The sequence below is a fragment of the Lethenteron reissneri genome, unplaced genomic scaffold (genome assembly GCF_015708825.2).
Source record: "Lethenteron reissneri isolate LAM-NWPU_2019-01 unplaced genomic scaffold, ASM1570882v1 scaffold_1845, whole genome shotgun sequence".
Taxonomy (NCBI): domain Eukaryota; kingdom Metazoa; phylum Chordata; class Hyperoartia; order Petromyzontiformes; family Petromyzontidae; genus Lethenteron; species Lethenteron reissneri.
In genome coordinates, this window is record NW_026891603.1 from 289670 (window position 1) to 303728 (window position 14059).

The 14059-nt window shown below is 46.2% G+C and overlaps 1 protein-coding gene across 3 annotated transcripts in view; it reads left to right on the top strand.

Annotated features, from left to right (window-relative positions):
- The first annotated feature begins 1513 nt into the window (after positions 1-1513).
- The window catches only part of LOC133339335 (E3 ubiquitin-protein ligase TRIM21-like), a 31655-nt gene continuing 19109 nt past the window's right edge, over positions 1514-14059 (top strand). The window contains exons 1-3 of one of the 3 annotated variants that reach the window (XM_061547455.1): positions 1514-1869; positions 4673-4998; positions 12213-12435. In XM_061547455.1, the coding sequence (XP_061403439.1) occupies positions 4742-4998; positions 12213-12435 (480 nt within the window). In that variant the 5' untranslated portion in view covers positions 1514-1869; positions 4673-4741. Of the gene's footprint in view, positions 1870-1902; positions 2080-4672; positions 4999-12212; positions 12436-14059 lie in introns of those variants that run through there. The other 2 variants (XM_061547456.1, XM_061547457.1) reach the window with 2 other exon arrangements.

Sequence of the window (14059 nt, forward strand, 5' to 3'; positions counted from 1 at the left end):
ACGGCGCTGTGATCCCCCACGGCCCCACCCCTCGGGGGGGGGGAGTTGCTATATAAGGCGGTGAGCCGGTGGGCTCGGGGTTCAGTGTTTAGCTTAAACCAATGAAGAAAGAAGACCGGCTAGATAGGCACTGGGACTCCCCTAGATTGCTGTCCTTCTAAGGACCGACCAGGGCAAGCCAGTGGCGTGGCCCCGAGAGCCCAGAGCCGATGCTCTTGTAAGAGCCGGTCTGAGGACTCAGGGTGCCGTGATCCCAACTTGGCCAGAGCAGGATCAGCTAGCCTCCCCTAGCTCTGTAGTGGAGGACTTGGGAGTAGGCTAGCCAGGATAGAGATCGTGGAATCTCCCTGTTAGATGGGTGAAGGGGCCGATACGTCGTTAAACCCGCCACCACTCGACACAACCAGCTTCATCGCCTGACGAGGCTGGTTGTAATTACCTGTGAAACATCACCGTACTCGAATGGTAAAGGTTATGGGTTTACGCTCCAACATACAACCGGTTAGTGCTGAACCAGTAACGAATTGGCACCACGTTTTGTTTACGTGACACAAACCCTTACTTATTGGCTGGTTTAACGACACATTTATATTTACGCGATCTAACCCAAAACGTCTTATTGGTCGCGAAATCCCGACTTGCACTACTACTGCTTGTTTCATCGAATAACAATTAAACTATTCAACGTTCCGTTTCTCGGTATACAGTATTCATTTTCGGACACACCCAGTACATTACAGTCAATTTAGAGCACCTTCCATGAAGCGTGCCGAGCATGGGGGTCAATGCATGTGAGATCATATTTATGTGCTGAGTTCTGACGTCCGTGGATTTTACATTCCCGAACTGGTCCGACGAGGTTCGTAAGGTAAATATTTCACAGTTGCCTGGGTTAGAATGAGTTAGGTTTTTTTACAATCCTGCCCAGTTGGCTCAACAGATCTAATAAATGAAGTCACATAGATAGACTCATAGAGACACCGATATATGCATAGAGGATGTGTGAAAAGTGGGCTAGTATTTTCCCAATCCTGGCCCAGTTGGATAAAACAACTTAATAAATTAACTAACATAGAGATACATTGGGGCCGTCCATAAATGACGTCACGCACCTGGGGGGGGGGGGTCAGACATTTGTGACGATGTGTAACGAAGGGGGGGGTTGAGAAATGTGACGTCACATCAAAATGCGCAACTTTAAATAAATATAGACAACACGTTCTACTTAATTAAATATACTTTTTAATAAATGTTTTCTCCTACAAGATCAGAGTGCAGCGCCACATTAAATACGCACTACAATGACAATAGTTTAAAGCGATTTGAAGCATGGGGGGGCAGAGCTTTGTGATGCCATATTTGAGGGGGGGGTCTGACTTTTTGTGACGCCGTGTGACGAGGTGGGGGGGGGGAGTCAAAAAACGTATTACGTCATTTATGGACGGCCCCATAGCGATGTCTCGAGATTCAGCGATGTAGAGAGACTCATAGAGATACTTAGCGATACAGAGAGACTCATAGAGATACTTATACTCATAGAGATACTTATACTCATAGAGATACTTAGCGATACAGAGAGACTCATAGAGATACTTAGAGGCTGAAAACTGGGCTGGGTTTCTACCAATTCTCACCCAGCCGGCTCAACGAAACTCAACAAACTAACGCGCAAGTGTTTAGTCTTCTGCTAAAGGTTGCTTAGATGGTGGGGTAGGGTGTAAAGGTGGGAGTGGAGGTGTTTTGGTCGCATAAATCCGCCGCCTCAAAGGACTTTGACTCCCCAGAGCAGAGTTCTGCATTCAGCCGCGAGCCTCGGGGCAGGGATCGTCGCCTGAGCGACTGCGCGTAGCGAGCAGGCGAGGGACTCAGGTGGGTGGCGGCGTTCTTTTACACGTGGAAATGAGACGATTCTATGATAACAGTAACAACAGTAGAGATGCTCAGACACGTACATGTAACGTGGCGTTCTTTTGGTTCCGGCTGAAATCACGGGGCCACGGTTGTATTTTAGTTGACAGCCGAAATAGTTGAACGTTTCAGCTCTGTCCTGTCTACTACCATCGTGCCGTCTGTGACGAGGTGGGACTGTCTGAGTGGTGCACTCTGTGTGTGTACTGCACTCTGTGTGTACTGTACTCTGTGTGTGTACTGCACTCTGTGTGTACTGCACTCTGTGTGTACTGTACTCTGTGTGTGTACTGCACTCTGTGTGTGTACTGCACTCTGTGTGTACTGCACTCTGTGTGTACTGTACTCTGTGTGTACTGTACTCTGTGTGTACTGTACTCTGTGTGTACTGTACTCTGTGTGTACTGCACTCTGTGTGTACTGTACTTTGTGTGTGTACTGCACTCTGTGTGTACTGTACTCTGTGTGTGTACTGCACTCTGTGTGTACTGTACTATGTGTGTACTGTACTCTGTGTGTACTGTAGTCTGTGTGTACTGTACTCTGTGTGTACTGTACTCTGTGTGTACTGTACTATGTGTGTACTGTACTCTGTGTGTGTACTGTACTCTGTGTGTACTGTACTCTGTGTGTGTATTGTACTCTGTGTGTGTACTGTACTCTGTGTGTACTGTACTATGTGTGTACTGTACTCTGTGTGTACTGTAGTCTGTGTGTACTGTAGTCTGTGTGTACTGTACTCTGTGTGTACTGTACTATCTGCGTACTGTACTATCTGCGTACTGTACTATCTGCGTACTGTACTCTGTGTGTGTACTGTACTTTGTGTATACTGTACTCTGTGTACTGACTGTACACTGTATATAATGTGGTGTAGTCTGTCTGTGTGTTGACTGTTTACACTGTAGACTGGTGTATTGTGTGTATGTGTACTGCCCGTGTAGTCTGTGTATAGTGTGTTGTGTACTCTGCGTGTGTTGTGTACTGTGTGTACACTATGTATAATGTGTGATGTATTGTGTGTGTACTGACTGTGTGTACACTGTATACTGTGGTATACTCCGTGTGTGTACTGACTGTGTATACTGTCCAGTGTACTGTTTTGTGTACTGACTGTGTGTACTTTGTGTATACTGTGTGGTGTACTGTGTGTGTGTGCACTGACCGTATGTACAGACTGAGTGTGGTATACTAACAGTATATATTATGTGTGTATTGTTGTTTTGTATTGTGTGTCGATATAATTATCTGACCCACAACTCTTTACGGGACATCTGTAACAAAGTGATTCATAGCTCCATCCGTATTACTCCTTCAGTTCATAAATACAGATCCTCATATTGTCTATAACAGCGGAGCCAAACCGGTTGATCGCGTTAACCAGTAACCCGAACTAATCGTAACCCGGCCAACAATTACGTGGCCTTGAGGGGTGGTGGTTTGACGGCTTCTTGTTCTGTGGCAGGGTCAGATTTAGGCCTCGGCTAAGCGAGCTCCAGCTAAGTCAGCCTACATTCATTAACGACGGGGCCCTCTTAAGTCTGAACAAAACTTACAATTGGACACACGTTGTACTTTTTTTACATAGCCCGTTGAAAAAGATATATCTTAGGGCCCCAGCATTGTCATAAACCGCCCATGCTTGGGGCTAGGTAGATGTTAACTACCTCGCCTGGGGTACATGAGGTCGTGAGTTCCATCCCGACCCTGACGATGCCTGCTGCTGTTTATTTGTAATTTTTCTCTGTCTCTCCCCGTAGTGGTCACTGCGTGGATTTTTCTCCGAGTTCTCCGGTTTTTCCCTCCCCTTTAGAATCAACGTGATGCGTTTAGAGTGTTTGGCTGCAGCTTTAAATCTCCACATAATGATGATGATAGCCACTTCGTTGAGCTATAATTTGTGGTGGCCAGGTCGCTTCTGAAAAAGATCTACACAGCTCAGTGGACCTTACCTGGTAAAATTAACATAGTTAAGTCTCTATGTATCTCTGCATTTCTATGCATATATGTGGTGTTTCTCTGTGTATCTGTGTGCTGTATTCATTCCGATATGATGGGGCCTCTTAAGCGACGTAGCTTAGGGCCCCAGCATTTTCATAACCTGGCCCTGTTCCACGGTGACATCGATCAATTAATCAGTTTTTGTTTTATTTGCTAATCTCGCCCTCTATTAAGCAGGCATCATTGCAGATTTCCCCGCACGTCCGTGTAGCATGGTTGTCTATTTACGGTGTGAAATACGTTTAATAAAAATGCATATACTCCTGTATGGTTCTCATTGCATATCTGTGCGTCTCTATGAATCTCTAGGCATTTTGATCACTGTAAATTTGGACGTGGTGATACGCTACCTCTTTGAGCTATAATTTGTGGCCAGGTTGCTTCTAAAAAAGAACTACATAGCCCGGTGAGCCTTACCTGGTGAAATAACGAAAAAGATAGTTCAGTTGAAAATTTGTAAACGGGAAATTAAATAAATATTAAATAAAGAAGCAGATACAGGGTAGACGAGTCTGACCAGGTGCGTCTTGTACAGAGCACGGGAATTGAGCGCGACGCTCGACAAGTTTTGGGTGTCGCTATTGCAGATACGCAATTGCCTTTTGGAAGAACAAATTTGAACTAAAGTTCAGCCATTCCGCAAACACCCTGGTGCTCAGCTGTTGTCGAGTAGCCCCACTTCTCCGGTGGACAGAACACAACATGGAGTTACATCTACTCAAAAATGTCTCCAAACTTTATTTTGTTGTTGTTGTCTATTTAGCCCACCTGTCCCACCTCGTTAGGATTTGCGGGAGCAGAGGGACAGCAGAGCGGATCGGCTCCACTTAGCATGGCAGCGGCGGCAGCAGCAGGTGGCCGGGACCGGGGCCTGGAGGAGGAACTGACTTGCTCCATTTGCCTGCAACTCTACGTCGACCCCGTGCTGCTGGGCTGCCCACACACCTTCTGCAGAGAGTGCATCGTGAGCGCGTGGCGCGACGGTGCCTGTGCCTGCCCCGAGTGCCGCAGGGTCTTGCCCTTTGGCTCCAAGGAGGAGATGCGGCTGCAGCTCGTGAAAAACTTCAAGCTGGCCAGCATCGTGGACAGGTCCTGGTCCCCGGAAAAGATAGTTAGTTGGTTAGTTGGTGGGTTAGTCCATTGGTTTAGTAAATTACATTTGTTGAGCCAGCTGGCTCGTATTGGGAAAAATTTAGCCCACTTTTCACCCAGTCTCTGTCGATCCTATGTGTCTCTGTATACCTCTTTGAGTCTCCCATGTGTCTATATGTACAGTGAGGGAAAAAAGTATTTGATCCTCTGCTGATTTTGTACGTTTGCCCACTGACAAAGAAATTATCAGTCTATAATTTTAATGGTAGGTTTATTTGAACAGTGAGAGACAGAATAACAACAAATCCAGATAAACGCATGTCAAAAATGTGAAAAATTGATTTGCATTTTAATGAGGGAAATAAGTATTTGACCCCTCTGCAAAATATGACTTAGTACTTGGTGGCAAAACCCTTGTTGGCAATCACAGAGGTCAGACGTTTCTTGTAGTTGGCCACCACGTTTGCACACATCTCAGGAGGGATTTTGTCTCACTCCTCTTTTGCAGATTTTCTCCAAGTCATTAAGGTTTCGAGGCTGACGTTTGGCAACTCGAACCTTCAGCTCTCTCCACAGATTTTCTATGGGATTAAGGTCTGAAGACTGGCTAGGTCACTCCAGGACCTTAATGTGCTTCTTCTTGAGCCACTCCTTTGTTGCCTTGGCCGTGTGTTTTGGGTCATTGTCATGCTGGAATACCCATCCACGACCCATTTTCAATGCCCTGGCTGAGGGAAGGAGGTTCTCACCCAAGATTTGACGGCCCCGTCCGTCGTCCCTTTGATTCGGTGAAGTTGTCCTGTCCCTTTATCAAAAAAACACCCCCAAATCATAATGTTTCCACCTCCATGTTTGACGGTGGGGATGGTGTTCTTGGGGTCATAAGCAGCATTCCTCCTCCTCCAAAAACGGCGAGTTGAGTTGATGCCAAAGAGCTCCATTTTGGTCTCATCTGACCACAACACTTTCACCCAGTTGTCCTCTGAATCATTTAGATGTTCATTGGCAAACTTCAGACGGGCATGTATATGTGCTTTCTTGAGCAGGGGCACCTTGCGGACGCTGCAGGATTTCAGTCCTTCACGGCGTAGTGTGTTACCAACTGTTTTCTTGGTGACTATGGTCCCAGCTGCCTTGAGACCATTGACAAGATCCTCCCGTGTAGTTCTGGGCTGATTCCTCACCGTTCTCATGATCATTGCAACTCCACGAGGTGAGATCTTGCATGGAGCCCCAGGCCGAGAGAGATTGACAGTTCTTTTGTGTTTCTTCCATTTGCGAGTAATCGCACCAACTGTTGTCACCTTCTCACCAAGCTGCTTGGCGATGGTCTTGTATCCAATTCCAGCCTTGTGTAGGTCTACAATCTTGTCCTTGACATCCTTGGAGAGCGCTTTGGTCTTGGCCATGGTTGAGAGTTTGGAATCTGATTGGTTGATTGCTTCCATGAACAGGTGTCTTTTATACAGGTAACAAGCTGAGATTAGGAGCACTCCCTTTAAGAGTGTGCTCCTAATCTCAGCTCGTTACCTGTCTAAAAGACACCTGGGAGCCAGAAATCTTTCTGATTGAGAGGGGGTCAAATACTTATTTCCCTCATTAAAATGCAAATCAATTTATAACATTTTTGACATGCATTTTTCTGGATTTTGTTGTTGTTATTCTGTCTCTCACTGTTCAAATAAACCTACCATTAAAATTATAGACTGATAATTTCTTTGTCAGTGGGCAAACGTACAAAATCAACAGGGGAATAAATACTTTTTTCCCTCACTGTATCTCTGAGTCGCAATACATGTCTATGAGTCTATGTATCCCTTTCTTCTTTTGTATAGCATTTTTGGGACAGCAACAGATTACAATTGATTTCGAGATTTAATGTTGATTCGACTTCTTCAGGAGTAGCCGCATGGATTTGTTTCAGATCGCCGTTGAATGATCTGATATGTTGCGCGGTCTGAGATCTTGCACCACAGTCACAAACTGGACTCTTGTTAATTTTCTATTTGTGAAGAAAGTGTCCACATTTCCATGGAGTGTCCGGATCTGATTCAAGGAGAACCAGATCTTCTTCGGTAGATGAGATCCTGTTTGGAGGATTGCAGGGCCGCTGATGATGGATTTCTGCAAGATTTTGGTGTTTGCTCAAGTTTCCGCTCATCGTGCTTTGGTGGTCTTGTCATCATCATGTATGTTCTTTGCATATTACAAGAAAGGTTTTCTTGATTTGAGCCTGTGTGGTGGGGGCATGGAGATGTCTTTGTTTATTGGGAGGTTTGGATTTATGATAGCCTTGCAATACTCCCTCACAGATGCAGCATTGCGACAGAGCTGTGGAGGATCGATATTTGCGAGGACCGAAAGCCACGGCAACGGTGTGCTCTTTAGCATCCCTGAGATGACCCTCATGGATGCATTTTTGTGCCCACCAGCTTTGTGTGCATGCTTTTATTCCAGGCTAGGGCACAATATCCTGCCGCAGAGAAGACTAGTGCTGTGGTGGCCGTCCGGAGTGTTGTTGCCTTTGCTCTCCATGTTCCGGCCAGTTTATGCACGAGATTAACTCGCGATTTTGTTGTTACAGCAGCATTCTGCAGGTTTTGTGGAAGGTGAGGCTGCTGGCAAGAGTTACACCGAGGTATTTGATGTACTTGTCGTGCTGGACCTCTTCGCCACAGAAAGTGACGGCCAGTTTCTGGTCGGCGCTTGCATTGTTCAGATGGAATAATGTTATAACAGTGTTCCTTGGGTTTGGGCGGAGCCTCCAGTACTTCAAGTACGTTTTGAGTTTCTTGAGGTCTCCGCACAGGTCACTTTTGACCTCAATTTTGAGTCATTCTTTGGACGGCAAGTGCTAGGTCATCGGCGTAGCCAAATTTCCGGCCGTCGGTGACAGGGAGGTCACATATCTATGTATGTTAAAAGTGCCACAGCAAGCACTGATCCTTGTGGGAGCCCGTTACTGAGGAAGCGGGCTCTGCTGACAGTGTTCTCTAGGTGGACATGGTATGGCTGGTTGGACAGTAGTGATGATAGAAGTCTGAGGGTCTACTGGCATCGGATGACCTTAGCTTTAGCACGAGGCCTTCCCACCATACTGTGTCATCGGCCAGTGATAGGTCTATGAAAGCGGCTCCTGTGATTTTTTGCACTGGTAGCCAGCTTCAATGTGTGTGGTGAGTGCCAACACTTGATAGCAAATGCTGTGGCCAGGGTGGAAGCCAGCCTGTTCAGTTGGTATAGTTTCCTCGAAGATCGGTGACATACAGGTCAGTAGCATCCTCTATAGGAGTCTGTACACTGTAAAAAGCAGGGATATGGGGCAGAACTTATTTGGGTTTGCGGTTGACTTCCGGAATGGCAATGATCTTCATTTGTCGCCATTTTTGGGAATTTGCCTGAGGAAATTATGTCTGAAAACAATCTAGCCAGCCAATGGCATCCTTTTTGGCCAAGGTGTTTAAGAAACTTGGGATAAATCCCATTTAATCTTGTGGCCTTTCCTGATCTAGTGGCTTTTATAGCATCAATGACCTCTTCTTCATTGAAGGGGGATAACAAGGCTGTTGTCGGTGCACATTCTGCTATTAATTGGTGGAGTTTTTATTTCACTCGCTGTCTTTGCCGATCTGTAGAGATCTTTCCATTCAATAGCATCTGTGTGGCGATGGCATTGATGGGCACATTGGCGGTCTTGTGTCTCGGTGGTGGTGCTGCTCCTTGGTGTCTCAGGAGACAGCAGGCTTTATGGCTTGAGTGTGTGAAATCTAATGACTCCATCGCTTCTGTCCACCTTTGGCTCTGAGTTTCCTGACTCTGTATTTCTGGAGTAGGGACTTGCTTTGTCCTTTCCAGCATGGAGTGTATTCTGCCAAGTAACCCCATGGAATTTGTGAGTGGGCTGCTTGAGCATAATCTTGGTGAAACGTTCATAGTTTTCTGACTTTGTTGGATTCTGGGAGACAGTGCATACGATGTCTTCAATAAAAGATTCCCAGTTGCCCTTTCTTAAGTTGCATCGTGGCACAGGGGTGGACGTGATCATCAGAATTTTGACCCCGATGTGCACCAAGCCTGGCCTGTGCTAACTGTTCGGGAATTGTCTAGAACCATTCTGGAAGCACACAGCGGTTCACCCGAACAGGAACACGACACAAAGCACGGGTAAGGGTTTGAATCCATCTTCCATCGTGCGGAATGGAAGGTGCCTTGATCTTTAGCATCAAACAGAATGAACAGATAACTAGTTGCTGCCCAGTCGATGACCCATTCTTCACAGGTTTCATTGGTTGAATACACCAGGCCATGTGATGGCTGTTGAAGTCACCTGCGAAAACCGCGGGATGGGTCGCAGCAGGCAGCATGTTTGGGCTCCATGTGGTTCTTGGAGGTTTATATACATTTATCACAGATACATAATTGATTTTGACGATGATGATGGATGTCGGTATGTTGTTTTCTGCGTTCGTTGTGGTGAGGTCCTTGAAATGGAATTTCACGTGGCGTCGGTAGTCCCTGCTTGGGATGGTGGTAGCTGGCAGGAATTTTCATTTTTGAGGCTCTCGTCGTCAGCTGTACAGGAGTTTCTTGGAGCAGGAGCGCGTCGAGCCATCTGGATTGCGAGGAAATGTCCCAGCAAGTCGCACTTCGGCCTTGATATATACTTCTACATTTAGATAGCAGAAACGTAGTGACGGCCCTATTCTGTGGTAAGTTTGGCAATGAAAAGGATCTTTGGTGTTGTAATCCTGATCAGGAGGGCCATTTTGACATTCAATCACTGGGATGATAACATCAGTTTGTGACAAGCACGTTACAGTGCAGACCATGGGTAGATTGCCATCTTCTCCACCTATGTATCTCGTTTAGTCTCTATGTATCTCTTAGTCTCTGTATCTATTAATTTCCTATGTATCCCTAATGAGTCTCTATGTATCTCAATATATATGTATCTCATCTCGATGAGTCTGTTTAACACGTAGGCTTTCGCGACCAATATACTCCATAATACAGGTTTTTTTGGGTTAGATCACGTAAATCTATAAATGTGTCTTTAAACCCGCCACCACCTGACACAGCCAATTTAGTAAGGTTTGTCACATAGACAGAACATGCCAATTCGTTACTAGTACAGCACACAACATTTACAAGCTGAGTACTCAGATTGTAAATGTTGTGGTTTTGCTCGCCAACACACCAGTGTGCTGTGTTAGTAACAAATTGGCATGTTCTTTTTACTTGACAAACCTTACTAATTGGATGTGTCGGGTGGTGGCAGGTTTTACGACATATTTATGTATTTGCTCTATGAGTCTCTATTACATCTCTATGTATCCCTATGAGTCTCTGTATCTCTATGAGTATCTAAATATCTTTATCTCTACGAATCCATACGTATCTCTACGTATCTTTATGAGTATTTATGTATCTATGTGGCTCTGAATCCATATGTATCTTTATGAGTCGGTTAGTTTATTAAGTTTGCTGAGCCAGCTGACCAGGATGTGGCAAAACCCATCCCACTTTTCACCCAGAAAACTGAAGAGCAGCATATACTAAGCATTACTCACCTTACATTAAAACTGACAACATTTCAGAATCAGAGTTAAAATTAAACAACACTACTTCCTAGGATATGTTAATTCGAAATGGTTATTTTCTCTCTATTTCTGTATGGTGCTCTGAAGCCCTATTTTGGGTCTGCTGCGCCTTATATACACGTTCATAGTAATAATAAAGAGTGACCAAGGTAAAAGTAAGAAAACGGTTACACCTTCTTTGGTGCAACCAAATGATGCAGGCATTGATGGGAAGGAAACTGGCACTATTTGGACAGAATAGTGCCAGTTTTAGGATGGACAACAACAACATTTTAAAGTGTGGTGTTGTTGTTTGAGGAAAATTTTAAGGAACCGGAAAGAGTGAAAGACAAAAACAGAGAATGGATTGACGACGACTTTATAAGAGATTGGTGCTGAAAAGACATGGCACTATTGGAGTCATATTGGCACTACAAGATGAAGAAAAGTGGAAAGTAATGACTGTTTCAGTGGACACCTACTATGGGGGCTATCAACCCATGGATGATGATAAATAATTGTAAAAAGCATCAAATTACAGAGGTAGGCTTATGACATTTTTCGTGATTTATAACACGTTGTGGATTTACAGAACAGGCATGATGCTCCCACATCTTAAGACGCTGCTGTGTAGAAACAGAGCAAGTACGCAACCCACAACATGCTGTATACCATAATTAAGGTTTTTTAGGGTTAGATCGCGTAAATATAAACGTGTCGTTAAACCTGCCACCGCCCAACACAGCCAATTAGTAAGGTGCGTCACGTAAACAAAATGTGCCAATTCGTTACTAGTTCAGCACACTGGTGTTTTGGAAAGTAATCCCACAACATTTACAAAATACCATGTATGTATGTATAACCACTTTCACACCGTACATAGCCAACCGTGCTAATTGGAGGTGATGGGGGAAGGACAACAAACTAAACTAAAAAAAACTCCCGGTCTCTGGAGTTGTCATCTGGTTAAACAAATTATACTTGTAACCTGAAACTGTCTTTTGTCTCGCGAGTCCCTACTCATGTTTCGTGACAGTACAATACTAAACGAAACTCTTTTACATTTTACCAGATAAGGCCCACTGAGCTATATAGCTTTTTTTCAGAAGTGACCTGTCTATAACAAATGAATGCTCAACCAACTGGATTATCATCACGTGCAAATTCATAGCAGAAGTCAAATACTCTAAGCTCATGATTGTTGATTCTAAACGTAGAGGGGGAAAAATGGAGGACCCGGAAAAAAATCCATGAAACCACTACGGGAGAGAGAAGCAGACTCCAAATATACAGAAGCAACCACTGTCAGGGTATGGGATCGAACACACGACCTCCTGCATACCAGGCAGGGTAGTTAACATCTCTGCACCGCGATACCCCAGTGTTTGTTGTTATAAATGCAGAGGGGAAAACTGGACAACCAAGGAAAAATCCATAAGACCACAGGGAGAATGAACACCCACACTCTAAATGTATAGCAGATTTCGGGGTCGGGATCAAACCCACGACCTCCTGTGCACCAGCTGAGATAGTTAACATCTTGCCACCGTGGTGCCCCAATGTGGACAATTGAGCTACGGGAGATATAGCCGCTATTCACGGTCGCTCAGTGAAGACTGTTTGTACCAATAGGTTCTCAAGTCTCAGCCCGGAGGGGGAACGGCCGCGGAAGGAGCTCAACCCGAGCTTGGCACTAGCGAGGCCCCCGAATCTGGACCTCTGTGCTCAGCATGGCAAGGCACTTGTCATGTTCTGCCAGGAGCATGGGGCGTCTGTGTGCGCCGACTGTGTCACGAGCGGTGCACACCGGGGCCACAAGCTCACGTCAACAGAGGAGGCTGATCGGCAGGCAAAGGTGAGGTGCTCTGAACACGGCAACCGCGTGGTGATGGTGGTGGTGATGATGGTGGTTGTGGTGTTGATGATGGTGGTGATGGTGGCGATGGTGGCGATGGTGGTGGTCGTGATTGTAGTGGTGTTTGTGGTGATGGTGGTGGTACCGACAATGGTGGTGGTAGTGGTGGTGATGTTGGTGCTGGACGGTAATGGTATGGTGAGCAGTGCCATGTGCGGAGGGCGAATTTAAATTTGCCATTTTCCTCATGGTGTTTGTAGCCACCACAGCGTCCAAAGTGGGCTCTGGACAGATGCAAGGGGCTGGTAACCTCTCCACATTCAATTACCACTAATCCACAAAAAAATATATACAGCTAAGCTGTCCCAGGGGGGACAGTCATCTATGATGTCTCCTGTCCAAACTTACATTTGGTGGAGCCAGGAGATTGAATCCTTACCCTTGGGGTCCCTATAGAAACAGCAAAAAGCCACTGCGGGTGGCCACCTGGAATGTTCAAACGCTCACTGCGGAGGAGAGGATGTCACTCTTCTGTCGGGAGCTTGACCGGTACCGCCTGGATCTCTGTGGTATTTAGGAGGTCCAGTGGACCGGCTTTGGCTCCTGCCACCATGAGGGTTAGACAGTCCTCTACTCGGGGCAGGAGACTGCCAAACAACAGGGAGTGGCTCTTCTTCTGAACAAAATAATGAATGGGGCATGGGAGTGTGGCAGTGAGGTGTGGGAAGCTGTACGCCCCAGACTACTTTGGGTTCGCCTTCCTATCAACCAGAGGCGAGGAGTGGAGGACGTGGTTACTTATGCCCCCACCCAAGATGAACATCAGTGGGATGCCAGCAAGGCCGATGAATCAAATGCATTTTATGACCTGTCACAGGTGCGAGCTAAAGTGGCCCCTCGAGATAGAGTCATCCTGTTGGGTGACTTTAATTCCCGAGTTGGTCATGATGCTGGCACCAGGTCTGGATTGATTTGAAGGCATTGGCCGGGTTAGCACAATAACATCGGTAGGAGGCTGCTTGACTTTTGTGCAGCCCATGAGCTTGTAATTACCAACACTCTGCTCCGGCATCGGCGCATCCACACAACATAATGGATGCACGCCAGGTCAAAGCAAGAACATCTGCTGGACTGGATAGTGACGGAACAGTGGATGCAGACCCATGTCCTTTGCACCAGGACCTACTTTGAAGCTGATCTGCCCACTGATCATAGACTTGTCATCTGTAAGATGCACCTGCATTTTTCCACTCTACTTTTGGGTGTATACCCAGGACCCCATTCAAACACACAATGGCCTGATCTCAGATAGCTGATGAAAGTTGCAAGCGAGATTTTCATCATTGCTTTCAGCTGAGGTTGACCTCGTCCCCCACTCCTCATGATGCCGAGGGGAATGGTTGAGGTTAAGGACTGTGGCTCATGCAGCTGCAATGGCTGCTTTAGGTACATTGTCCAGACCTCCCCAGAGACCCTGGCTGACAGGGGAGGTGTTCAGGCTGTCTGATAAAAAGCACCAGGCCCACTCACCGCCTATAGCATCCCGCATCAGAGAATGAGGAGGCTTACCTCAGCCTTCACTCGGAGGTTCGGAGAGCCGTGAGGCGCTGCAAGGATGGGTGGT